The sequence below is a fragment of the Cucurbita moschata genome, unplaced genomic scaffold (assembly GCF_002738365.1).
Source record: "Cucurbita moschata cultivar Rifu unplaced genomic scaffold, Cmos_1.0 Cmo_Scf00053, whole genome shotgun sequence".
NCBI classification, from domain to species: Eukaryota; Viridiplantae; Streptophyta; class Magnoliopsida; order Cucurbitales; family Cucurbitaceae; genus Cucurbita; species Cucurbita moschata.
Window position 1 is genome coordinate 260,602 of NW_019268569.1, and position 26,940 is coordinate 287,541.

The window sequence follows — 26,940 nt, forward strand, 5'->3', positions numbered from 1 at the left end:
CTCTTTGTCACTATGAGCCATGAAGCAAAAATTTGCTACTTCTTCATCACTTCCACTTGCACTTTCATCACTATCATCCCAAGTAGCCTTCATTGCTTTCTTCTTGGATTTCTTAGATGATTTGAGGAGAGGACAATCCGTTCTTATATGACCCGGCTTTTTACATTCATAACATATTACCTCATCGTTTTTGCTCTTTTCACCTTTTGACTCTTTTTGATTTGTGAAATGTTTTTTTAATTGTTTCTTCCTTTTAATAAAATTTTTATACTTACATGTGAAGTAGGCGACATCATCTTCATCAAGGACGTCCTCATCTTCAGAGTCAACTTTGATGGACTTTAGGGCTATACTTTTCTTCTTTTTGGATTCTTCTTCCATGTGCCCGTTCATGGTAATCTCATGTGTCATGAGAGAACCAACGAGTTCATCCAAAGGAAGCTTTGTGAGATCCTTTGCTTCTTGAATCGCCGTCACTTTTGCCTCCCAACTTTTAGGCAGAGACCTAAGAATTTTTCTTACATTTTCGGAAGTAGAATATACTTTTCCAAGATTTTTCAAAGCATTTAAAATATTAGTAAATCTAGTAAACATATCACCAATAGGTTCATTTTCCTCCATTTTAAATAGTTCATAATTATGAACTAACATGCTAATTTTTGTTTCTTTAACTTGATTGGTTCCCTCATGAGTTAATTCAAGAGTTTTCCAAATTTCATATGCCGAAGAACACATACATACTCTATTAAATTCATCATTACTTAAGGCACAATACAGACAATTGATAGCACTAGCATTCAAAGAACATTTTTTCATATCATGTTCATCAAATTCATTTTCTAATTTAGGCACCTCAATATTATTAACAATTTTTATTGGAATGTAAGGACCATTACTAACATTTAACCACAATTGATAATCAACGGATTGCAAATAAATTTTCATCCTAGCTTTCCAACATGTATAATTTGTTCCATCAAAATAAGGTGGCCTAGAAGTTGATTGTCCTTCACTAAAACCATTTTTAACACGTAGGTTTGCCATAAGCTCGAACAATAAAGTTTAGATAAAAAATCTATAGGAGCAACCTGCTCTGATACCAATTGTTGGATCGGTATGGCAACCTTAGAGGGGGGGTGAATAGGGTTTTAACGATAAAAGTGTTTAAACTTGATTAATTTTTTCTAATGATAAAACTTTTTACAAATAAGTAGAAGATGATAATTACTAAAACAAAATAATTCAAGTCAAAACAATAATCAAGTAGAACATGCAATAAATCATAATAATAATCTTGAAATTAAATAGGAAAGAGTTAGAGAAAATGACACCGTAGTTTTATAGTGGTTCGGTCAAACTCGACCTACTCCACTCCCCAAGCGCCTCTTGGGAATTTGAATAAAGAACTTTTCCGACTCTTTCCACGGATCAGAGCCAAACCGGTACACCGCTCTTTTTACGAGTTCAAGAGCAAACTCAATCCTTTCCACGGCGCAGGATCAAACCGATACAAGTATTTGAGTTTGATAATAACACACCACAACTCTCTCAAAGAGTAGATTTACAATTTGGGATACTCACAACTATTTCCTCACAATATAATAATAATCCCTCTCAAGAATAAGATGAAAAGAAATAAACTTGTAAGCTTGGAGAGAGCAACAAACAATGGAGACTTTGAACAAATGAGGATTGAAGAATGTATGTAAGTTGTGTGTTATAAAAATGTGGGGAAGATGAGTTTATATAGAGGAGAAAAGTGGCAAAATGTAGGATTGAATATTGACCATTGGATTGTGTTAGGAATAATGGAAGGTGGAGATTAAAAGTAATTAAATAAGAAAATTTTCTACATTCATTTATTTCAAAATTTTAATATAATAGTAATATAATATAATAATAATAAAAAGTTATGTGAGTAACGGTAAAATGAAATTCAAAATTTATTATTGAATAAATATAATAATATAATAATAATAAAAATGATGTGAGTAACTACCAAAATTTTAAAATATAATAATATAATAATATAATATAGTAATAATAAAATTCGATGTGAGTAACGGTTATATTCAAATTTATATTTTGTAAAAATAATTTTATTTAGAAATGTAATAATAAGAAAAACTCCACCATTTGTTACTCTCCCAATATTATAAATGTCATACTTTGATATATTTTGATTTGTCCATCATTTTGATTTTGTTGCCACATCATCACGTCGGGTATGTTGTCTCGACTCTAATTTCTTCGTTTTAGCTCTGATTTGAGTAATTGAAAAGTTGTTGTAATCGTTATTCCCGACCTTATACTGTGGACAATTCAAAAAACTGAAAATAGTTAATAATTAAAAGTAGGTTTGTTATCATCAAAACATCAATAATTAATTCATTGAAATTAATTAATGTGAGATCAAGGGCTAATAAGCCAACATCTCTCACGCTCTCATCCTCAACCTCGCATTTTCTGCAATTTTCCCAACTTTTCCATTAATACCCGTTGTATCCTTAAGTCATATCTTACTTTTACAATCCGAATTTCATCTCAATTTCTTCTACAACTTTATAGATCTCCTTGTTATGATTCTAACACGCCCTATTTCATACAATATAGACCAATATCAAGATTTAAAAGTTCGGATAAATGAATTTTTCGTTATCTTTGGAATAAACACTTCAATCAACTTAAATCCAGAGCATTTCTGGTTATCCCCCCCCCCCCCCCCCCCCCCCCCCCCCCCCCCCCCCCCCCCCCCCCCCCCCCCCCNCGATTTACCGAACATATGTGTAAAATTCTCCTTTCTCTGTTTTTTTTTTCTTCCTATTCCTCTATTCTATGTTGTTAACCTTCTTACCGGACAAGTTTTCATTCCCACCAGCTCACAAACCCTTCTCTCCTCAACCTTCGGACATCTCCAACCCACGTGTGTCACTATCCTCTCCCTCCCTTACAGCAGCTGCTTAACGGCAACAGCTGTTTGTTTGTTTTTTTTTTTCTTTTTCAATTAATTAATTTATTTCATAATTATCATAATAATAATAATTATTATTACTATTAAATATCAATACAACACATTTATTTATTTATTTTAGATCATTCCAATTTCCTTTTTTTTTATTATTATTGTATGATAATCCAAAGATATATATATATTTTTATAAGGATAAATTTAATATAATTAATATTAGTTTTTGAATATTTTTGAATATTTTTTTAATCTTATTCATATAATAATGATAAGGATGTTCTTTACTTTGTTCAAATTCTAAAATAAATTACTACTAAAACTATGTTTTGAATTTTATTTTATTTATGAATAAAGATATTATTCAACATTGAAGAATTTAGAAATATATATATATATATATATATATATTATTAATTTAGTCTGAGTTATTATTTATTTATTATTATTATTTTTAATTAAACCGAGACTTCAGACTTCGTTTCTCGAGTTCCATTTTTGGATTCCTTCAATTCGTCTCTTCGATTTCGTTGGTCCTCTTCCACAGTGAAGAACTGATGCACCAAGAAGAAATCTGCGCCTGTATTCTTTGGTTCATTCGGAACAGTTCAAAGAGGATTAGCGGTTGAAATCAAGATAAATCTGAGCTGCTCAGGTTAATTTTGCTTCAAATCTGATTTCTAATTTCCCCTCATCCTCTCCATCCCCAAGGAAGAACTGCATTTAGATTTATGTTCTTTTGTTTGTTATCTCATGATTCCAATCGCCAGGCATTTTCTGTTGAATTACTCCGGTTGTGTTGAACTTTTGTTTCACTTTATAAAAGAGGAGGGTTGTATTTCTGCTATATTGATCTAGAAAAACCTCTTTTATTATGCTTTTGAGGTTGTGGGGGTTCGGTGAGACTTTCTGTGTCCTTGGTGATATTTTTATTTCTGTGGGGATTGGTGTGGAAGGATGAGAATCTCGCTTATTCTTCTGTTGCTGTAAGCTTCTTTCCCACAAATTATTAGTCGAATTAGGCTTCCACTGTTTCAAATGATTTTCCAAGATGGGGAATCTGAGGTTCGCTCTTTAAAATTTGTACTCCATTTTCTAAGGAAGAGTTCAATTTATTTATTTATTATGCATTGAATCTTATGATATGCCTCTTGAATCTTCTTTACCTTGTTTCTGTTACATGATCCGTAGTTGGATTCATATTAAAAAAAAAAAAAAAAATCCTGATCACTAAATCATTTTCCAGCATTCCACTACCATTTAAAACTATTTAGGTATGTCTTATTTTTTTTCAATTTCAATTTTCATAGATTCAAAGTTCGATCTAAGAGTTATTTATCCTTCGAACCAGCTCTCGGTTGGAATCAATTCTTTAAATTAGCTCTATTTGTGAAAGTTTGCAATGATTTTAGGACTAAGAGCTTTGCAAATCCAGCCATGGTGGGTGCTTATCATTTGCTTCAAATTCTAGATGATTTCTGTGTTGATATGATGCCTTCATCATGTGATGTCATTCTATTTTCAGAGTGAAATCTTTCAATGTGATAAATACTAATCTTGTGCTGCTATTCCCTGTTTAAACTTGGATTGAGTTGAACACCACATCTCTTTAACTTGAATGATTTGTCATATCATCTTTCAGGAGTCTATTTCATGTAATTGTTCTGTCTTCTACAAGTTTGAGTTCAAGAAATGTTTGACATTTATTTGGAATCTCCATTCTTTCTAGTGCCCTGGTTTTCAACGTGAACCCAAGAAACTGGACCTTCTGTTCCATCGAAGGAGCACACTATGCAAATAGCTTGTCAACCCCATCCACTGGTTTACTTCTCTATCAGGTCTCTCTCTTCTCTCCCTTGTGCGCGAAACTTCTTATTGTTATTTTCACTTCTAAATCGAAATTTGAATCTGAAATGCAGAAGCAGCTCTAAAAGACAAGATGAATGGAAGAACGTACAGAATTTGCATTCAAGAAGCTTAGTTAAACCTGTATTTTTGGAACCTCAGACTCATAAATTTGCTAGGCCACTGTGCAAAAACAGATTGTATGCAATCCCACATGAAGAAGATGGGCGCCCTTCTGCCTCGATGCCAGAGGACGTTAATTCGAAACCAATGCTTAATTCTATAGCAGAGGAGTTGGGGAATAAATGGTCGCCTCCAAGATATCTATGGAGGGGGCTATCAGTTCTTTTTCTAACTGGGCAGGTCATTATGAGGACTTTAAAGGGTAAAATCCATTGGAAAAATACTCTCCAACAGCTAGAGAGAGTAGGGCCAAGATCTGTAGGGGTTTGTCTTCTAACATCTGCATTTGTTGGCATGGCTTTTTCTATCCAATTTGTCAGAGAATTTACTCGGTTAGGATTAAACAGGTCTGTTGGTGGTGTACTAGCTCTGGCATTCTCAAGGGAGCTAAGTCCCGTGATTACGTCAATTGTGGTTGCAGGGAGAATTGGAAGTTCATACGCTGCAGAATTAGGAACAATGCAAGTCTCAGAGCAAACCGACACGTTAAGAATCTTGGGTTCAAACCCTGTCGATTATCTCGTCACTCCAAGAGTTATAGCCTCCTGCATTGCTCTTCCGATTCTAACTTTAATGTGTTTCACAGTTGGGATGGCATCAAGTGCTCTTTTGGCTGACAGTGTTTATGGTATTAGTATCAACATTATCATTGACTCAGCTCTAAGAGCTCTAAAATCGTGGGATATAATCAGCGCGATGATCAAATCGCAGGTTTTCGGTGCTATCATATCAATTGTAAGCTGTGCTTGGGGTATCACTACTTCCGGGGGTGCTAAGGGGGTTGGGGAGTCCACAACTTCAGCCGTTGTCATCTCTCTTGTGGGCATATTCATTGCTGACTTCACCCTTTCTTGTTTCTTCTTCCAAGGAGCTGGAGATTCCCTCAAGAACTGTATGTAAATTCATTGAGCATACTCACAAATACTTCTACATTATCCAGTGGGGAAAAGAGCATGTCAGAATCTGCTGTTTACATAAAACATGTCTCCAAGAAGTTTAACAAATGGGAAGCCATTGCAGGTATGTGTGAGCTTTAGTTTTTAATTGTTTTGGGCTGAAACAGCAACTTTCTGGGTTTTTTTTTTTTTTTTTGCTGTTTTCTTATTGTCTAGCAAAGAAGGTGCCTTTTTTACTTAGGATTAGGAGTCCACGTTATCTTCCACTTTCGATTCAGTTTAGGAATCTCAGCTCATGTTTTTAAGTAGAACTTATGACAAATAATATGATTTTGCCACTAGATGGGTCACTTAAAAACCCATCTAAAATTTGTAACAATTTAATCTCTCCTGTAAAAAAAATAATATTACAATAAAGAAAAAAATCAAAACATAGGTAACAAGTTAGTACTACGTTTTAAACCTACCCTTATCTTTTGCCCGTCCTAACGTCGATTAGAAATTGATGGCTGAAACTTAAATCTTAATTGTCTATAATCTTAATGAGGGAAAAGGAGCTGAGTTGAATTTTTTTTTTTTTTAAGTAACTCAAATTTTGGGTCGGTTGGATTAGTTACCCGAATAGAGTTTACAATCCAAATCAACCCTCTATTTTCTGATTGGGTTGGGTTTGGTTGTTAAGTTTAATCACTAACATTGGTTATAAAAGGTAAAATATTCTCCATCTTTGTAATAATTTTAGAAGTTTAGGGTAGGGTTGAGTTGGATTGTAACTCTATTTTTGGGTCGGTTGGCTTTGGTCATGTTGACCTAACTAAAAAAATATCAATTTCGAACTAACCTTTATATTTTAGATTTAGTAGTCTACTTAATCGGATTCTCGAATTATATGAACATTCTCGGTAGGAATGTAATCTAACAATGCAAACTTTACAATCAAACCAATCTTACCACCCTTAGTTACCAACTTAGCAGCCGTTACCAGCCAATGGCCCGGAGTATCATGCGGCCCCCTTACCACCTCAGCTGTATCGACATATTTTAGAAGCTTTTTGGATCGAACCGGGATGGGTGGTGCCTCTCCATAAACACCAGAGTTCAGAGCACGTGGTACCTGCTTTTGATCAGCAGCAGCTTGCTGTGTGAATGAAAACGTCGTGCTTAAATTCATGAGGAACGTCGACTTACGAGAAGCTTCAGGGGCAGCAGCCCACTCGGTTCTTCGGATGGTGCAATTGGGCAAGTGAGTGAACGGAAGGCGAAGGTGAAGTATTGTCTTAGGCCAGTTGCCCTTGCTGATTAGCTGAGCTCCTGTTACAATGTAAACACCATTACCATCATGCTGCAACCAGTTGGGATCATGCCTGACGACTAAACTGCACACATTTGAATAGCTTTTCCATTTTGATAGGTTCAAGGAATTGGCCACTCGAGTCGCTGTCATCGGAGCCCATCCACTGGCTTCGACCTGATACATCAGATGTGTCCATCAATCTGGCCATGACTTTTGGAAGACTGGTTAGATGCTGTCCATGTAGAGCCAACCAATTGGATTTCTTCCCTTCTAAATACAGGCGAAGGCCAACCAACGGTTTCCTACTACTTGTGACCTGAAAGGGAAATTTAAATACCGAATCAAGGTCAATAGTGAATGTGAAAGTGAACTGTAGAGAGGGGCAAGTGGCCCTTTTCCTCTGATGCCCAAGAGGCAACTCACAAAAGTATGGTTCCCATTGTGTTGGAATTTGGAACTCCAAGAAGTATTGCAAGTCCCGTAAAGAAGGCTTATCTATAATAGCAGATCTATTTTGATAAATTAACGAAGAATGGCTTTAATCGTAGAATTAAACTTCAGGATAGGGAACAGTAATACTATTTTGAGAGAAGGAGACCGGACCGATCAACTAATGAACCGACATAATCAGAGGCTACTCAGCTCAGAGAAGTCGATAAATGCAACTAGGACGGTAACTTCTAGGATTATTCGATACATCCAATTTGAAAGAATAAAATTCATTAGTGTTAAAAAAAAAAAAGAAAAAAGAAACTCAAGAACCAAACTGCTGAGTATGGTATTATAGGTGTTGCAAACACCAAAAAAACTCAACTAATCCTTGAATAAAGCCTTTTGCAATATCCTTCTTCTTTAATTTCTGCCAATTAAACGGTTTCTATGATCTTTCTAGCTTCTCAGGTCTGGGATTGGACAACTAGTGCTCCCTTCCTCTCATTATACATTTTTTTTATTTTCAATACAACTCTTTGACGAGGGAAGAAACGGAGCATTCCTTATAAGGGCGTGAAAAACCTCTCCCCTAGCGGACACGTTTTAAAATCTTGAGGGGAAGTCTGAAAGGAAAAGCCCAAAAGAAAACGCTATCTGCTAGCGGTGAGTTTGAGTTGTTACAAATGGTAGCAATAGCCAGACACCGAGTGGTGTGTCCGCGAGGACGCTGGCCCCCAAGGGGGGTGGATTGTGAGATCCCACATCAGTTGGAGAAGGGAACGAAGTATTCTTTATAAAGGTGTGGAAACCTCTTCTTAGTGGACCATTTCAAAACCTCGAGGGAAACCCTGGAAGGAAAAGCTCAAAGAGGACAATATCTGCTAGTGGTGGGCTAGGACCGTTACAAAATCCGTCCTATCCACCCACAAATATTAGAACTTGGAATTGCCATCAACCAATTCGATATGAGGAAGAAAAGAACTACAAAACTTAGCCTAGCAATGGACTAACTACGTATGCGAAAAAATATAAGGAAGCAAAAGGAAGTAGAGTCAACAACTTATTTTGGTAACCAGTCTCCACTCAAATCAAACATAGAATTAAAATATCCCGAAGGAACTTTTCCGTGTATGGAAGATTTCTGATTCAATGTCTCAGACATCTAAGCTTCCTCAAAAAAGAAGAAATAAGGCCCAAATTCTAAGCCTTCAAAGAAGAAATTACAAACAACTTGCACTCGTTCCCTTCTCCAATCGATGTGAGATCTCCAAATTCACCCTTTTCGGGGCCTAACATCCTTGCTGGCACACCGACTCGTGTCCACCCCCCTTTGGGGCTCAGGCTCCTCACCGACAAATCATCATACCATTTGTAACGACCCAAAGTCACTGCTAGCAGATATTGTCTTTTTTGGGCTTTCCCTTTCCGGCTTCCTCTCAAGGTTTTTAAAACATGTCTGCTAAGGATAGGTTTCCACACCCTTATAAAAGGCGTTTCGTGTGGAATCTCACAATATCGTACAATCAAGAAGATAATTAAACTGCAAAAATTCTTCTAAAAATTGGATGTTTGAACATCAGTAAAACTCGCGACTGTGCTGAATTCCAGCTCTTTAAGAGAGACAGGATAAATAAAACAGATAAAGAGCAACTTCATGCTACCTATGCTGCCTACATTTCACCTGTTAATCATATTTAACCCAACTTTTTGAATTTTAAACTTGATCCATGAAACTAAATTAAAAAATTACTCACAGAGTGATATGATAAACTAGTGTTCAATAGCGTTGGTGGCCGGAATTGGGTCACGTTTCCATCAATGGGTGCTAATTTAGTCCCGAAAAGATGAGCCTCGATATGAATAGGGCGTTACTACAACAAGATAAATCCGAACCTAAAATGGTAGGAAAATAGATTGATGAAGTTTAAAAAAAATTACTTTTGGTTATTTAAATTTGAACTTGAAATTTGAATATTTGACCTTCGGAGGATCTTTAATATTTTTTTACCACCATTAGTGGAAGAATAGGAATTTAAACCAACTTTAAAGAAAGAAATAAGATAATTACTGCTGATAGCCAATATTATCAATATGTTGTTCTTTTTCTTTCTTGTCGGCCTCCAGCTCGATTTGTTCTCTATTTGCTGCAGCATGCACAAGATTTTCGAAATTGCGGGAAAGCTCTGATGCCAAATAATAAGAAATCACTGTGAGTGAAGTAAGATTTGAATTATATTGTTAATCGAATATCTCAAGGCAAGAACAGTTATTTGATATTTGAATTATTTTATAAACAAGATTGATTATGTCAAGCTTGAATGATTCTAAAACATGTAACCTAAACTTCATAGAATTATAAAGAAACTTAGTCATTGGCGGAAGGAAAAGGTAAGAACATTTAGCCCTAATGGTAAGGAATCACTCCAACGAGAAGTAAGATTTGAATTATCTTGTTGATCAAATATCTCAAAGCAACAACACTGTATTGAGATTCGAATCACTCCACAAGTAAGATCGATCATATCAAGTTTGAATGATTCTAAATATGCAATCTAAACTACGTAGAATTGTAAAGAAACTTAACCTTCGTGATAAAGGAAATAAAAAAAATATTTTTTTTACTCCATTTTCCAAGTCTCCTTTATATTTCCATGTTTTATATAAGCTTAATCCAGAGAGAGAGCTCACTATACCATCAGGTTGCCACATTTGCTTATGAAACAATAACAACTTATTCCGAGCTCCTGTCACCTAGCGCAGTAATAATACGGACTTTCTTCCGAGCTTTCTTTTGCTTCATTGTTATTTAGACAATACCGGAAATGACTTACTTGGTATAGGTAGCCTACCTCGCTTTTGACCGACCAGCCCTCCTTGTTTGAGGGAAGATTCCAATTCATGTAAAAAAAACTAAAAGCAATCATGAGATCTTCCAATTTGGAATAGCCTCAAAAGAAAGCTTTTGATCCTACCGGAGACATTTAAGGAGTTGTAACCTTCATATTTTATGACTATAATTAGTGTAAATATAACCTAAAAGAAAACAAAAAGTCTTAAATCTTAAAATACATGAACCAAACTCTATAAATCTATTTTTCAATGAAATCCCGTTTTAAGTATCTTTGTTAAGAATATTTAGTATTGAATTATAGTTTATTATATATATATATAATATTTGATCTTTTATTATAGACAAATATTCTAAAAAAAATTACAAGGATATGGAAAGAACCATAAAGATAAAGATACATATGGTAAGTCGTAATAGAAGATAAATATCGATAGAAATAGAGAACTTTCACACCGTTTACGGTGAATTCTCAATTTTAAAAGTATATATATATATATATTTGTTTAGAATTTTGTTAAAGTTTGAAGGATATTATTAGTCCCTTCCCAGTCATCTGTACAAAAAAAAAAAAATCTCAACCCAACCGAACGGTGGTGACGTGGCCGTAGCTAAATGCCACGTGGACCCAGAACTTGTGCCACGTGAACACAGCAGTGCTGCCACGTGGAGAAATGCATGCAATTTCCCGCGGCCATGGCGAAGGAATAAAATGAAATAAGGAATCACAAAAATCTTGATCGGAGAAAAATAGTTGTAAAAAAAAATAATAATAATAATAATTAATGTCGACGCAATCGAAAATTCCGGGGGAGGTGACTCACGCCAGCACCGCCGTGCTGGAGACCGCCACCGCCGCCGTCCAACGCTTCCGACCGATCAACCAGATCCACCAGCACCTCTGCGCGTAAAAGCTTCCTTCCACAATCAAATCCCATTTGATGTTTTTAATGTATAATTTTTAATTTGGATGAATTTGAATTAGGTTTCATTTCTACTCACACGACATGACGAGGCAGCTGGAGGCTCACCACTTCTGCGCCCACCTGAACGAGGAGGTCCGACAGTGTCTGATCTACGACAGCCCCGAGAAGGATGCTAGGCTCATAGGTGAGAATATTTGCTAAAATCATTTAACTGAATGTCTTAAATTCTCTATTTATAATTATTTATAAATGACAGATAATAAATGGAAAGAGCAGTAAATGGATATAAGATCTAATTCAGTATTAAATATTGTTAACGATAGGGATTGAGTATATTATATCGGAGAATCTGTTCCTGACGTTGCCCGACGAGGAGAAGCGTTTCTGGCACTCGCACGAGTACGAAGTGAAGAGTGGGACTCTGTTCATGCCGGGCGTGCCCGGGGCGATCGAGCGGGTGGACATGGAGAAAGTGTGCAAGACGTATGGGAAAGTATTCCATTTCTGGCAGGTGGATCGAGGCGACATTCTACCGCTGGGCATTCCGCAGCTAATGATGGCGCTAACGCGGGATGGGCAGCTCGATCCGAGTCTATCACTAAGTAAGCGAGTGTGTGTGCTTGTTGTTTCACAAATTCATTTGAAGATGATGATTGATTTGATTTGATTTGATTCGATTTGATTCGTAGAGGTTGAGACACGATACGGGGTGTCGTTTGAGGAGGAGAGGAGGAAGAGGGAGAGCATGTCGGGGCCGGAGCATGGTGTTCATCCGATGGCGAACGGCGGTGGGGGAGGGCTGAAGACAGAACTCAGGGAGACGGAGGCGGCGGCGGCGGCGGCTTCAATTCCAAGAGTCTTCGTTTGATCTTAGATTATATTTGTGAAGTTGTGTTGTTTTAAATTATGGATAAATAAATAAGAGGTAGTGGTGCTTTCTGCCATAAAATTCCAAACAAAATTTCACAAATGTTTTGACACACAAATTGCAGTATGAACTCAACTATGTAAAGTCTACCTTCAGGTCGCTACCTCTTATTTATGCGGAATATAATTTTATATTCCTAAACTGACCTTCAATTCCCTACGTACGAGCGTGAATCTCCACATGGTTCGTTCACACTCCTTGAACCCATCATAGTCGAGTAGTCGAGCAGCAGACTCTTTTTAAGTGTCGTGTGTGGCATGATCAAGCGTACAACACGTGATCATCATTTAATCAAAGCGTACGCATTTGTACTCATCATCATACTCATCATCATAAAAGTGGAAGGGTCATGTTCTATATGTACACAAAGAAATGCATGAGATTCTTATAGTCTTCGTCCTCCTTAAAACGTTCTTAAGGCACAAACAACATCATCATTTTAGCATGCATCGTCATCATTCTAAACATATCATATTCATTGTATAATATCATTGAACGTCATCATGTACTTATATACATCATGTGCCAATGCCACAAGGCACGTCGTTATACATCAAACAATAGTCTAGCTTGTTTGGTCTTTAGAGAGCTGGCATTTCCCTCTGGATGTTGTAAACCTGTTTCAAATGTCAATGTGGATAACATCACTGTGGATTGTTTTCTGTTAGGTTGTTCAATGTCTTTCATTAGTATTTTACGATTCTAACTTGAAATTGTGAAAGGTAAAAAACGTAGGAGACGGATTTAAAATTGTCAAATTGAGCCGATTGAGACGTTTTTTAGTCGAATGACTACGTAGAGCCGAGCCGTGTAGTCGAGAGGGTTCTTTTTGCTGCAAGTTGACACGTGGCGCAATAGAGCACTGACGTGTGTGCAAGTTGAGTCGGGTCGAGGTGCAGGTGCTAGGTCGCGACGTGGGTTCTAGGTTGCGGCACGGGTGCTAACCTGCTACAGGTGGACCTTAAGTGAGCCTTGGCTTGGGCTGGTTTCGTCTTTGGGCTGTAGGCGATCTCGGGTTGCAGGTGTTGGGTTCACGGTTTCAAGTCGCTGCAGGTGAATTGGGCAAATGTGGTTAATTGGGCAGACGTGGTTATTTTTCATGTCTCTCCTTTATACGTCGTTTTTGACAACGTTTCTCGTCCTTTTTCTTCCCCTGCCTCTCTACAAACCTCTCTTCTTCCCTTCCACGAAGTTTTGTTATTTGTAGATGCCTAAAACGACTATCTCATGAAATTCTCAAAAACTCAAATCTAGTTTTCCGATGAATATGAATGCTATTAAGGCATGAAATGTACCTTAGGTGTGCGTATAGACGTCGATGATCTCTTTCATGTCGTGGGCCTTCCGTTTTAGGCGTCGGTTTGCGGGTTTCATCTTCACCCAAAAATTTTGCCGAATCTCTCTCTCTCTCTCTCTCTCGTTCCCTTTCTTTGTGTTCTCTCTTACAGATACACTGTGAGGGTTGGCTGGAGCGTGGGTGTTCATTTGGTGATCCATGGGGCGTGCCTGTGCTTGCCCAAGAACTCCAACGCCTAGCTGGAATTTTGGAGCTCCGGCGGGGATTTTCTTTTTTTTTTAAATGGAACGTTACATTATATACCCCTAAAAAGAGCTTTCATCTTCGAAAGTCTCAAACTCCTTTATTAATTAAGGGTATTTTTTCTCTTATTTTGTACTCGCGTTCCCATATATAGCTTATTCAGTGTGATGATTCAACCATAGTACTTTGATGAATGTGATATCCCTGTTACGTAGGGTTTTCACTTCACGAGCTAGGATTTTTATGCGCTTTTCTCGTAACTTAAGTCTTCACTAAGCTAAAGTGGCTCGTAGTCTACTATGTGGATAGGGTCCCTCGTGTACTTCCTTAGCATTGTCACCTAGCATACATTGTGTATGCTTGAGAGGGAGGGCGTAGGGCTAGTCTATACGCCACTGGACCGATTCGCTCGAGAATTTTGAAGGGTTCAATGAATCGATAGCTAAGCTTTTCCTTACGCTCGAACCTCAAGACACCCTTCATTGGTGCCACTTTTATGAATACTAGGTCCCCTACCTTGAATTCTAAGCTCCTACGCCTAACATCCGCGTAGCTTTTATGTCTACTTTGAGTGGTACACATCCTCGCTCTAATTTTCGGAACGACCTCATTGATAACTCGAACCAATTCGGGTCCTACCAATTCTCTATCACCCACTTCATGCCAGCATAATGGGGATCTACACCGTTTTCCATATAAAACCTCGAACGATGTCATCCCGATGGTTGCCTGGAAGCTGTTGTATGAAAATTCCATCAGTTGTAGTTTGAAATCCCAGCTTCCTTTGAAGTTCAGTACGCAAGCGCATAGCATGTCCTCTAGAATATGATTTAAATGCTCCGTTTGACCATCCATTCGAGGGTGGAAGGTAGTGTTGAAGTCGAGGCAAGTACCCAATGCTTTCTGGAGTCTACACCAAAATGCCGACATAAAGCGTGGTCTCAATCCGACACTATCAACCCTGGGACTCCATGCAACCTCACTATCTCTTTCACATACAGCTGAGCCAAATTATCAACGGTATATATTGCCTTTTTCTGGCAGGAAGTGTCCCGACTTTGTCAATCTGTCGAGAATTACCCAAATTACCGTAGAGCCCTTCAACGTTCTGGATAGTCCTATTATGAAGTCCATGACCATATTTTCCCACTTCCACTCTGATATACTCGGGGGTTCTAACATCCCTGCCGTCTTTTGTTCGGGAGCTTTTACTTGTTGACATATTAAGCACATTGCTCACAAACTCTGCGACGTCTTTCTTCATACTTCGCCACTAGAAGTGTTGTTTCATATCTTTGTACATCTTACTATTCAACGCCCTAAGATGTTAACATCACTATCACGTATCCCAAGGAAATCATCAAATTTATATAGGTCTTATATCATATCATATTGATATGAATCAAGAGACATCAATCATACAATATACTTCAATGAAGATGTGAAGAAAATATTGTTGAAATTATCAAAAGATATTTCAATTCATGTCACATTGATGAAAAATGAAGTTTCATGTCATAAATTTTGGGTGGATTATAATTTAGAGTAATTTAGAGTTATTGTATTTCATTAATGAATTTTAGGACTTTTTATTTTCATTAGGTTACAATTACATAATGGTTAATTATGACCGTTACAACTTTGGATGCCTTTAATAGTTTCATTTTGAAGCTATATAAAGCCATGTATGTTGTATTTTTAAAGAGACTTGGAAAATATAGTAAAGGAAGCATTTGTGCTTTTCTTTAGCCAATGACTAAGTTTCTTTGCAGTTCTACGTAGTTTAGGTTGCATGTAGAATCATTCAAGCTCGACTTGATCAATCTTGCTTGTGGAGTGATTCGAATCTCAATCAAGTGTTCTTGCCTTGAGATATTCAATCAACAAGGTAATCCGAGTCTTACTCCTGATATGAATCCAACAACTTATCACTTCCATGTACCCAAACGAGCAATTACAAGAAGCAATACAAAAGAAGATTCAAGAATCAAATCAAGAAAATAATGGAGTGGCTGATATTGGAAAGTGATTAGAAGACTTGCCATGGGTAGTTGAACTACTGAGACAATGTATGAATGCCTTATTTTCTTCTATTTATATTTAATAGCATTTATTAATAGTCTGTATGAATGCCTTATTTTCTTCAATTTGTATTTAATAGCATTTATTAGTGATTTGTAGTTGGAAGCTGAACTTTATTATGTTGAAGTTATCTTTTGGGCTTATTTAAAGACATGTAACATTCATGTTTGGGACGAATGGTTGAATACAGACAAAACCTTTGTGTTTTCTTGATACCCTTTTGGTGTTATTCTTTTTCAAACATTGCTTTAGGTTTGATATTTAAACTGATTCATTGAATTAGTTTTGATGAAGCTAATTCTGGAGTGAATTGTCTTGGTATCTAACAGTGACTATTATAGATTCCAAGTTCGATCTAAGAGTCATTCATCTTCTAACCAGCTCTTTGTTGGAATCAATCCGTTAAGTTAGCTTTCTCTGTGAACATTTTGCAAGGGTTCTGAAGAACCTCTAGCTTTGCAAATTCCAGCATTGTAGGCGTTTATCAACTCCCCCTGTAGTGATTTCCACATATCACATATATGTTGGGTTTTATGTCCTAAAACTCATAGTTTGTAAACAAAGATATATTCTATTTTCAATAAAGTTATTATTGATGTTTATTCAGTAAAAATTGTTATTGAATAAAGTGAACTTTACGATCATTAATCTAAATCCAATAAACTAAGAACACTCTGGCTATAGTATGATTACTTGAACTATATGTAGAGACATAAGAGTAGATCAAGTTCAAGTATATAGTCAAAATGATCTATAGTATAAGGATAAGGCTGAGTACCTTATTCTGGGGACACTATGGATGCGGCCCACTTTTGTATATGATATAAACAATGTGATCACTAAATTGTGCATGTGGAGACATGTGAGTGGGGGGCGTCCTATGCAATGAGTATTGCATAAGATCGGACCATGAAGAAAACCACTCTCACTTTATAAAGTCGTTTACTGTTGAGACTGATTTTCTTTTCATTCGATAACCTAGGTAACTCGGTTTTAATCCTGAGCTAACCATGAACTCCTGTTTATTCGGAATTATCCTTAGATTTGCATGGGTGAGAGTGGCTCTAGTTCGCCGACTCAACAGGCCTCCCATTTCAGGGGTAAGACTAGGTGAATGGCTGGGGATGTGGGGTGCAAGACGGAATTCACTCCTACCCACTTAGGGATAGAAGAAAGGTAGTTCCCTTAAGCACTGACTCCAGGTCTTGAACAAGGGGCCCCACCCTCTTATTGGCCTGAGAGGGATTTGGTTTACTGGTTGGACCACAAACCAATTGTTCATTAGAGGATCAGTGAGACATAAGGAACAAGAAGTAACTTCAGGGGTAAAACGGTAAATTGACCCAGCTCTAGTTACGAACAACCTGTGAAGGATCGACTTACTAATCATGGTTATATCAGATGGACAGAAATATATCTATAGTGAGGGGAGTGCAACTACTAGGCTATAGTGGAGTGTCCTAGTAGTTAACGAATGTTGGTTAACCAGGTTAATGAGTTTAATCGGTTAATCTTGGATCGTTGGAGCCCATGATCTATAGGTCCATTAGGTCCCTCTGCTAGCTCATATCGGACTAAACCATAGAACAATGTGACGAGTGAGTTCGAAGTGTTCGAATTCAAATTAGGGAATATGCGTTACATATATACGATATATTTAACCGCAATTTTGTTTTATTTACGAATTAAACGAAAAGAGAGAATGTGAGATATTTAAATAAGATTTAAATATCTTAATCAATTATGTGTCGGAATTGATTGGGATTGGCATTTGAATTAATATTAAATATTAATTAAATAGTTTAATTAATCATTTAATGTTACTTTAATTTGAAATTCATTATTCAAATTAATTGTTGAATTAAAATGAAGAAAGTCAAAATGTTGACTTTCATCTAATGGAAAAATCCATGTTAGTGGAATTTTGAGGTGTCAAAATTTGGTTTAACCAAACTTGCATGTTTGCCAAATAAACCCCACAAGTTTGAGTGGAATTTTGAGTGTCAAAATTTGGTTAACTCAAACATGCATGCTTGCCACATAATCCCAAACTCTTGAGTGGAATTTTAAGTGTCAAAATTTGGTGATCTCAAGTTTGCATGAACATGCAAACTTGACTCTTTAAATAGAGTGATCATGATACTTGGAGGGGATTCTTCATCTTGATGAAAAACCTTGAGAAAAACTTCTCACAAACACTCTCTTTCACATATACAAAATCCCTCCCAAGTTTAGTCACTCACCGGATTCCACAATCCCGTTCTAAGGCCGGAGGATAGTGGAGAAGACCTAGTGGTGGTTCGAAACCGGTTCGTGAGGCAAAAGGAGTTCGAACTACAAAAGTTAGTACTTAAACTGATTAAGTTTTAATACTTATGAACATGCTAGTGATTTACAATAATTGATGTTCTAAAAGTGCCTAAGATCCAAATTGCTTCCGCATGTGTTATATTAACACCATCAATATACCACTAAATATGGCTAGATTGCATACCTGGTAGCGATGAGGTGTGTCGTCGAACTAAGTCACATAGGTGTACAACTCTTTGTCCTAGGCTACAAAATCTAAAACATGACAGCTCTAATACCAATGAGACACGACCCAATTTTTGAGGCTTTGAAACTCAAATCGATACTAAAAAAAGGTGAAAGCAAAAACAAATAAAAATAAAAGATAAAAATTCGACAAAGTTTAACTTAAAAAAAAAAAAAAAACTAAATACAAAATTAAAGCTAGTTATAAGACGATGTTCAAAATACTACAAATGGGCAACGAGTTTGGAATAAAATTATAAAACAAAATACAAAGGATTCCAAAATGTAAAAATAGACTGACGCTATGAAATGACCCTCTTCATGACCATACAACTTTTGAACACTACTCCATCTCGACTGACAGTATGCGAACACTTAAAAAAGAAAGGAGAAATGGATAAGTATAAAAACACTTAGTAAGAAGCCTACTTATAGGCTCCCATCGCATCCATGACCTAACAGGTGACCACATGATTTACTCTGGGCTCTAGGTGTAAGTAGATCGACAAACCAAAACCTTATTTAAGTTGACTAAAAAGTCGGAGGCCATTCTAAGAAAACCAATAAGCCCAATGGTCGATCATCGAAGAAATTAATAAACCCAACGACTAATCATCTAGGAATATCAACATGCCTAAGAGTTAAAGTTTAGTATGATTTATTATGAATATAGTTAATTAACTAATTATATCAATTTAACAAAATTAATATACTTAATTATGTGATAATAATTGGTTAAAATATTTACTTAATTCAGTTTTACAAATAAAGATTTATTAAATAAATGCTATTACTTAATTACTTAAATTATTAATTAATTAGTTAACAATATCGTAAATAGATTTAATTATTAAATTTTTTTTTTCAATAATTATAACTAATGACTTATTGTTTATTTATAATCAAATAATTATTTATTAGGATAAATTTTAATTTTAAGAATTTTAAAAATCTAAAAACATAAAATTTATGATCGAATTCCCCAAAATACCCATGGTCGCATCCTTTCTGCGGAGGCTAGTACTTAGAGACTGATATATAAGGAGAAGGATCTCTCTTCCGAGCCCTAGGATACTCGTTGGCGTGCTTCACCCAATTGCCTCGGGAATTTCAATTTCTCCCCACAAAGAATTCCATATACCAAGCTGAAACTCTGTGGATCATACACCAAATTCAAACATGACGGATTACGATGGGAGGTACGAAGGTAATGGGGAAGATGCAGACAACTATGGCGATGGTTTTTCTCCTCAAGCTCGTGGTGGCAGCCATGGTGGCCACGACACTCACAGTGATTCGAAATCTCAGGTATTTTGTATTCGATTAATCCATGGCGATTCATTTGTTATGTTACGGTTTTGGTGGGATTTGGGGAATCGATGGTACTGCTGTTCCTAAGCTGAAATTATTCGTATTTTGTGTTCCAAGTCGTGTTCAATTATCGCGTTCTTTAGTTTCAGAAAACACTGGAACTGTCGAAGTTGGACATTTTTTGTTGTAGTTTGTGTTTTGAATGCTCTGCAAGACTGAAACATCACCTATAACCTTCCGTTTTGAGTCAATAAAATGACTTCAAGTTCTGTGATTTCAAATACTAATTCTTTATCTTGTTTGGAATGGTAACGTAATTAACTTTCTTTGTTTGGATGTTTGCGTAAATGAGAATGACAATTTTAGTAATACAGCGTTCCAACCATGATTTGTTTATTCGAAATTCGAATATAACAAGGTTAAATCAGCAATTTATACTTATATTCTATGAAATCCGAAGAAATCTAGCCTGTCTCGAAAACTTACTAAGTGAATTTTTTTTTTTAATTCATTTAGGATTTTAAACCCTACTATTTTTCACGGATAAGAAACGCTGGAATTCGTTTGAAATCCATTAGTATTTGAAGTTACTCTAAATCTTGGAGAAACGAACAGACCAACTTAATTCTCGGTGATTTTTTTTGTTCATTGTGAGACAATGTATAGTCGAGGTTAGGCAATTGGGTGGATTGTGGGAATTGGTTCTGTTTCTACTGTTCTTCCCTTTTTTCCCACTCAAGTTGGAAGTTTTTCTTGTATTCTATTCCTTAGCTTGGGTTGAGGTTTTCCTCCCCTCCTCTTTTATATTTAATTTTATGAATGAAATGGTTTCTTATATAGTAAAAGATTATGAAGAAACCAAAATCTTACTGACAAACTATTCTTTTACAGCATGGTTCTCGAGAATATGAAAGGGAATCTTCAAAAAGTCGAGAAAAAGAAAGAGATAAGGGGCGGGATAGGGAGAAGGACAGGGAGAGGGATCGGGACCGAGGTAGAGAAAGGGATAGGGAGAAAAGCAAGGATGGGGAAAGAGACCGGGAGAAAGACAGGGAAAGGGATCGTGACAAGGACCGTGATAGGGATCGTGACCGTCATCATAGAGACCGCCATAGGGATCGAGGTGAGAGGAGGGAAGGGGGCAGAAGTAGAGATGATGATGATTACTACAGGAGTAGAGACTACGACAGGTAATGGATTCTGTATTTATTTGCCCAGCTTCTTGTTCATAATTCATTCTTGGCTCTTACCTTATGCACTTTCGGGGTTTAGGGATTTATGTTGGGTTAAATTTCATTTATCAATGGAAATTAAATTGACTTTTTCATTTATAGGCGGAGAGACTATGATAAAGAACGAGAAGACAGACATAGACGTAGGTCTCGTTCTCGCTCAAAGGGAATACCTGAACATAGGTCAAGGTCCCCTTCTCCGTCGCGGTCAAGATCACGCTCCAAAAGGTTGGATATGGGAGTTAATAGCTATATTTTTCTTGTATACAACTTCTCTGTACATCCATCTGAAGTCTATGGGTGGAAAATTAGTAGGTTCAAACAGTTTGAATTTTTACTGAATTTATATTGCTTTACGGGGGAGTTTAGCAGATGTTAAATATGAGCAGTAAGATCATATGTTACGAATTAATATGTTGTCATTGTAAGTCAACTGTATGGTTTTTGTTGAGATATTGAAGAACTGTCTCCAGTCATGGTTTGAAATGTAAAAGGTTTAATTGTCATGAACTTGTGGTTCTCTGGCATTTCTCCAATTGCATTTATCTTTTTTTTTTGTTATTTTTTTGCAGTTTCCTTTTGTTGAATAATTGCAATATTGCTTTACCCTCGTTTATTGAGGATGAGATTGACACTACTATTTTGTCCATAAGAAGCTTCGCAATTTTTGGCCTTTCTTTGGTTTGTGCCTATTGGAGTGGCCTTTACCATATGTATCTCATTCTTTTCCATAATTTTTTCTTTTGAAAAGTCTGAACAGAGGAATGATTAGACCAGTAGGTTAGTATGTGGAATGTTTGGAAATATTGTTCTGCCATTCATTTTTCTCACTATATTTAGAGTTATATTTTCCTCTGGACCATAAATAATTGTTAATTTATTCTTCTAAGTTCTAATTTGTCATTGATATATAAGGGATGTTCACATTATTAATTTGAGCAGTGTAGCTGGGTATTTTTTCAAAAGAAAGTTAATGGTTTGCAATCGTGCATCCACACAATATTTTAATGTGGGCGACAAGCTATCATTATTTGGTTTCTTTAGTGCTCTGTATGTTACATAGATTTCTGGTCTATTTGTAGTTTATGTTGAATTCTTCTGCATCATACAAGTTGTTTGTCTCTCCTGGTTATGAAATTTCATGGTTTATCACCTTTCCTGCTTCTTTTGTCTTTGAACTTGTTATGCTAATATATCTTTCTCTGCAGCAAACGAATTAGTGGTTTTGACATGGCTCCTCCCACTACTGCAATATTACCTGGTGCAACTGCTGTTGCAGGTACCTAAATCCTTATGCACAGGAATATCCTTCTGTATTATTTAACTGCTTTTCTTTGTTGAATATAGTGTGGAAAGTTGACAACAAATTGCATGGTGTCATTGGGTAAGCTATATTTTGTTCCTTCATCGCATATGTAGTCATTTAAAAAATGTGGTCTTTGGACGGGCTATGCTATTATTTATTATTTACTTGGTACACTCATTCTGAAACTGAGAGGTATTTTGGTTTTTTGTTGCTTGTGTTTGGTGTTTGTTTGTTGTTTTGTTTCTATGTCTCGTCCAATTTTGTGAGAAGGCAATGTTGGACTACTTGCCCCTCTGTGCTGACCATGGGCGTGAGCTGACATCTGTAGCTTTTATGTGCAAGAAGGACCAATGCACCGGTTAGATGGATCTTGTTCGTCCTCATCTGGAAACTTTTTCCTTTTTGGGTAGTCTTACAAATATTTCTCAGAATTTGTACATGCATTAAATTTGTATGCTAAAAAATTTATTGGAAGAGGCTAAGTTACATCACATTGAGTTTCCTGAAGCATGAAGTAGGTTCAGGTGAACTTGAATCTTATGTGTATGCGAATGTTGTTGACTTGAATTGTGATTATTTTCTTTGATTTAGCCTAATTTCTTTAGCAGGTCAGATTCCCGGGACAACTCCAGCAATTCCTGGAATGTTTCCTACCATGTTTCCTCTGGCAACGGGTCAGGTAACTCTACTTCTCCCATATTAAAAACAATGGAATAATACAAAATCTTTAGACAAATGACATTAATTATTTGATAGAAGTATATATTCATCATTTACATTGTTTTTCCTTTTATTTGTTTTCATGCAGCCCTTTGGAGCACTTCCTGTAATGCCGGTTCAGGCAATGACTCAACAGGTATCAATTCAGTGCTGTTGTACGTTTCTGTTTTTGGTTGTACACATTAAGTTGGGCATTAAAACTTATGGTGCGTGTTCTGTTTTTAGGCTACTAGACATGCACGGCGCGTTTATGTGGGAGGGCTACCACCAACAGCCAACGAACAGGTTTTTTGCACTTCTTGTTGCTCTTTTTTTATTGACATTTTATTATATTATTTAATATTCAAAGTCCGTATCTTCATATATATTCTTGTCTGGAGTTCACCATTTGTGCATCCGATTGCAGATTTTTAGCTTATTTATTTTGTTAAGGTTTTGGTTTCTTGTAATTTTTTGATTCTGCAATGCCAAATGCAAATGTCATCCTCTGTTGACTTACCAAATAAAAGTTTGAAAAACTTATCATTCTTGGCTATGTTTATTCCTCTCCCTTTCTCACGACCAGTGCCGATAACCTTGGCATACTTTTCCTTCTTCATTTTCCATGTTTTTTTTTCCTCTAGTTGGCCAGGCCATACTGGAAACTTTTCTCATATAACAGCCAACTGCATTTATTCACAAAGGTCATTTGTTGTTTGCAGTCTGTTGCCACATTTTTCAGCCAGGTCATGGCAGCAATAGGAGGAAATACCGCTGGCCCTGGTATGGTGATTTTTTATTTCTGTTCATAGGTTTAACTGTCTGGATTGTTTGCCAAATCAACTTGTTTTAACTCATACGTTGGCCGTCTATCACTTATAGGAGATGCGGTTGTTAATGTTTACATAAATCATGAGAAAAAGTTTGCTTTTGTTGAGATGAGATCTGTTGAGGAAGCCAGTAATGCAATGGCCTTGGATGGGATCATCTTTGAGGTACTTAGTTTGTCATTGACTATTTTATATGCATAAAATGTTTGAACAAAATTTATTGTGGAAAATATTTTTCTTATCTGTTACTATTGTTCAAATTAGGGAGCGCCTGTTAAGGTGCGAAGACCTAGTGATTACAATCCTTCTCTTGCTGCAACGCTTGGTCCCAGCCAGCCAAGCCCCAATCTGAACCTAGCTGCTGTTGGTCTAACTCCAGGTTCAGCTGGTGGTCTTGAGGGTCCAGACCGCATTTTTGTGGGTGGACTTCCCTATTACTTCACAGAAGCTCAGGTCCGAGAGTTGCTGGAGTCTTTTGGGCCCCTACGAGGTTTTGATCTGGTGAAAGATAGAGAGACGGGAAATTCAAAAGGCTATGCATTTTGTGTTTACCAAGATCTTTCAGTCACTGACATAGCCTGTGCGGCCCTCAACGGTATTAAAATGGGAGATAAGACGCTCACTGTTCGGCGTGCAAATCAAGGAACCAACCAACCCAAACCAGAGCAAGAAAGTGTTCTGTTACATGCACAGCAGCAAATTGCGTTGCAGGTTAGTGAAGTTACAGGCTTTTCCTCTACTTTGTGGAATTTTAAATGAATGGCTCATGTACTTCTCCTACCTAATAACTTTAAAATACCCAAACATCATTGAAATTATCTTTATATATTATATTAGTCTTTATGTTTCAACTGAATAACATGGGGGAAGATTGCTAGTTGATATTTCAAGTTGATTCTTTCATTGAACTTTTGATTCTACCAGCATTGCAGTTGAGTTCTCGGGAGTTACCTGACGGACCGAAAATTCCCAGATTCGTTTAAACTTGTAATTTATTGTAAAATGCATAGAATACCCTAAAAAATGACAAAATGTCTTGTAGTGGTGAATAGTATGCATTTTGTTTCTTTCTCTGGCATGAATTGCGAGTGTGCTTGATAATGTGAAGCATGAATGATTCATTGAGAACAAGACCTGAAATTTGTAGTATACTTGGTTGCTAATATGTTGTGTATATAATATCAAGATCAACAGAAGTAGCTCCCAAGTTTGTTGTATATAACATGGCAATTTTTATAATTGTGAAATATTATCTTAGTTTATCACTATCTTACCGTATTCCTTTTTCAGAAGCTTATGCTACAGCCTGGGGCTGTATCCACCAAGGTTCTTTGTCTTACACAAGTTGTTACCCCGGAAGAGCTTATTAATGATGAAGACTACGAAGATATCATGGAAGACATGCGAGGGGAAGGCGGAAAATTTGGTAAACGAACACATTTTTTGGTTGTGTACCTATCAACATAGATTCTATAGGACTTCAAAGCTTCATGCATACTCATTTATTTCTTGTTTGTTTTTTCTGTGTGATACCTCTGTTTTACAGCCTTTTCTTGTCCTCACATTCTGGTAGAAAGAATTAGACAAATAACTTACAGACAGAAGCCTCCATAGCCCCTTCTATCTTTATACACCCACCCGACATATGCTTCTTATCTGATTCTGAATTTTTTTTTGGTTTCAAGTGGTTCTTATTGTGTCTTTGCAGGTGCATTAGTAAACGTTGTAATCCCGCGTCCGAGACCCAATGAAGCAGCACCTGGAGTTGGAAAGGCATGAATTTCTGCATCTTTCAACCAAAATTTTCAATTCTTTTTCCTTCCTGCAAACCTGAATTTTGATTTGATACCCAAAAACAGTCATCTTATGATATTAGGAACAATGAGATTATAGAAAGTGAAGATGTGATTAACTCAGTAACCTCTTCCATTCACTCATATTTCCTGTTTCATTCGTTTTATCTGGTAACAGAAGAGTTTGTAAACAACAAGGAAGCATCTTTCTTGGTTGAGTCCTCTTCTAAGTTAATTTGGAAGTCTAACTAATACTTTCTTGCTTTTGTTTTTTGCATACCAGGTGTTTTTAGAGTACGCAGACATCGAGAGCGCAACGAAAGCTCGATCTGGTTTGAATGGAAGAAAATTTGGAGGGAACCAAGTGATAGCTGTATTCTATCCAGAGAACAAGTTTGCCCAAGGGGAGTATGATGCCTAAACTTCACTTTTTACTTACAAACACAGTTATTGGTAAAAAAAAAAAAAGAAAATATTTACCTTTGTTCTAAATGTGGTAAGGTAAGGTAAGGTAAGTTTGTGAACAGGCAAGTAAGTAAAGGTAGCGTCTAGATTTTAGATAGTTACTGTCTCTGTCATTTTAAATAGTGTAATGGATGGATAGCCTCATCTCAACCTTCTTCTTTATTACTATACTTTTAATAGACTTTCTTGAATCTTGTGTGTACTATTGTTTTGTTCAGTTGTTTCTTCCCTTTTGGTGTATGCTATTATTTTGTTCAATTGTTTCTTCCCTTTTGGTGTATGCTCTTATTTTGTTCAATTGTTTCTTCCCCTTTGGTGTATGCAAGTAGAGTTTGAAATCAATTTAAACTTGAATTAGGGCAATGCGTTTAGACAATTTTTGATGCAACAACCATTCAGGGAATTAATTTCATAAAAATATATTACATTTTTAAAACTTGTTAAAAGAATAGATGTTATCATTAAAGTCTAGTTTCAAAATAGAACACAAGTAGATAAAACAAAATAGGCTCGTATTTAGGTAAGATCTCTGAAGGCTTCCGCTCATCCACGTCAACATCTCGATCAACCTGCTGCACTTTGCACATCTTAAAGTGAGTAATTACAATTATTGTTAAACAAGTTATACTAATTATTCTTTTAGTATATTTTTGTTTTATAACTAACTTTTTCATTGCAACTCCAATAGACTTTCTTCCTTAAAATGGTATAGTTTTAATCCATCTCCTACTCGCCAGGAAAAAAATAATTAAGTCCAAAGACGGTCCAAAACTATAAATTTTACTGTACTTGACCCATGCCGGGCCGGAATGTCGACTTTTGAATCGACT

The 26,940-nt window shown here is 36.5% G+C and overlaps 3 protein-coding genes and 1 pseudogene across 19 annotated transcripts; 3 read left to right on the forward strand and 1 right to left on the reverse strand.

Annotated features, from left to right (window-relative positions):
- The first annotated feature begins 3,414 nt into the window (after window positions 1–3,414).
- LOC111436364 (protein TRIGALACTOSYLDIACYLGLYCEROL 1, chloroplastic-like) lies at window positions 3,415–6,961 on the forward strand. 5 transcript variants are annotated; one of them, XR_002709223.1, is made up of 4 exons: window positions 3,415–3,620; window positions 4,608–4,803; window positions 4,885–6,013; window positions 6,865–6,961. XR_002709223.1 is itself a non-coding variant. In XM_023074133.1 (4 exons), the coding sequence occupies exons 2-4, from the start codon at window positions 4,757–4,759 to the stop codon at window positions 5,767–5,769; spliced, it is 849 nt and encodes a 282-aa protein (XP_022929901.1). In that variant the 5' UTR covers window positions 3,415–3,620; window positions 4,608–4,756; the 3' UTR covers window positions 5,770–5,832. The 5 variants fall into 5 exon arrangements, 4 of the variants coding, with proteins under 4 accessions (XP_022929901.1, XP_022929897.1, XP_022929899.1 ...); XM_023074133.1 differs by lacking the exon at window positions 6,865–6,961 and having other exon boundaries at window positions 4,885–5,621; window positions 5,705–5,832; XM_023074129.1 differs by lacking the exon at window positions 6,865–6,961 and having other exon boundaries at window positions 4,885–6,268.
- LOC111436306 lies at window positions 6,724–8,777 on the reverse strand (annotated as a pseudogene).
- A 2,460-nt stretch (window positions 8,778–11,237) lies between these two features.
- On the forward strand, window positions 11,238–12,416 carry LOC111436352 (oil body-associated protein 1A-like). Its single transcript, XM_023074106.1, has 4 exons — window positions 11,238–11,370; window positions 11,449–11,573; window positions 11,713–11,991; window positions 12,079–12,416. The coding sequence occupies exons 1-4, from the start codon at window positions 11,249–11,251 to the stop codon at window positions 12,255–12,257; spliced, it is 705 nt and encodes a 234-aa protein (XP_022929874.1). The 5' UTR covers window positions 11,238–11,248; the 3' UTR covers window positions 12,258–12,416.
- A 7,107-nt stretch (window positions 12,417–19,523) lies between these two features.
- Window positions 19,524–26,312, forward strand: LOC111436322 (splicing factor U2af large subunit B-like). 13 transcript variants are annotated; one of them, XR_002709213.1, is made up of 14 exons: window positions 19,524–19,782; window positions 20,677–20,975; window positions 21,120–21,245; window positions 22,226–22,296; window positions 22,365–22,401; window positions 22,929–23,002; window positions 23,132–23,179; window positions 23,269–23,328; window positions 23,745–23,805; window positions 23,905–24,017; window positions 24,117–24,563; window positions 25,143–25,278; window positions 25,538–25,625; window positions 25,929–25,994. XR_002709213.1 is itself a non-coding variant. In XM_023074053.1 (14 exons), exons 1-14 carry the CDS (start codon window positions 19,667–19,669, stop codon window positions 26,064–26,066), a joined length of 1,791 nt encoding a protein of 596 aa, XP_022929821.1. In that variant the 5' UTR covers window positions 19,525–19,666; the 3' UTR covers window positions 26,067–26,312. The 13 variants fall into 13 exon arrangements, 12 of the variants coding, with proteins under 12 accessions (XP_022929821.1, XP_022929822.1, XP_022929824.1 ...); XM_023074053.1 differs by having other exon boundaries at window positions 19,525–19,782; window positions 25,561–25,625; window positions 25,929–26,312; XM_023074054.1 differs by having other exon boundaries at window positions 19,525–19,782; window positions 22,932–23,002; window positions 25,561–25,625; window positions 25,929–26,312.
- The last annotated feature ends 628 nt before the right edge of the window (window positions 26,313–26,940 follow it).

What these genes read in the sequence shown, in the direction of transcription:
- LOC111436364 (XM_023074129.1), top strand. Translation starts at nt 4,757, where the DNA reads ATGCAAATAGCTTGTCAACCCCATCCACTGGTTTACTTCTCTATCAG. An exon ending in CTGGTTTACTTCTCTATCAG is followed by an intron (nt 4,804 to 4,884) that starts GTCTCTCTCTTC and finishes TCTGAAATGCAG; the next exon opens with AAGCAGCTCTAAAAGACAAG.
- LOC111436352 (XM_023074106.1), top strand. Translation starts at nt 11,249, where the DNA reads ATGTCGACGCAATCGAAAATTCCGGGGGAGGTGACTCACGCCAGCACC. An exon ending in ATCCACCAGCACCTCTGCGC is followed by an intron (nt 11,371 to 11,448) that starts GTAAAAGCTTCC and finishes AATTTGAATTAG; the next exon opens with GTTTCATTTCTACTCACACG. An exon ending in CGATCCGAGTCTATCACTAA is followed by an intron (nt 11,992 to 12,078) that starts GTAAGCGAGTGT and finishes TTTGATTCGTAG; the next exon opens with AGGTTGAGACACGATACGGG.
- LOC111436322 (XM_023074053.1), top strand. Translation starts at nt 19,667, where the DNA reads ATGGGAGGTACGAAGGTAATGGGGAAGATGCAGACAACTATGGCGATG. An exon ending in TTCAGGCAATGACTCAACAG is followed by an intron (nt 23,180 to 23,268) that starts GTATCAATTCAG and finishes TTCTGTTTTTAG; the next exon opens with GCTACTAGACATGCACGGCG. An exon ending in AGGAAATACCGCTGGCCCTG is followed by an intron (nt 23,806 to 23,904) that starts GTATGGTGATTT and finishes TATCACTTATAG; the next exon opens with GAGATGCGGTTGTTAATGTT.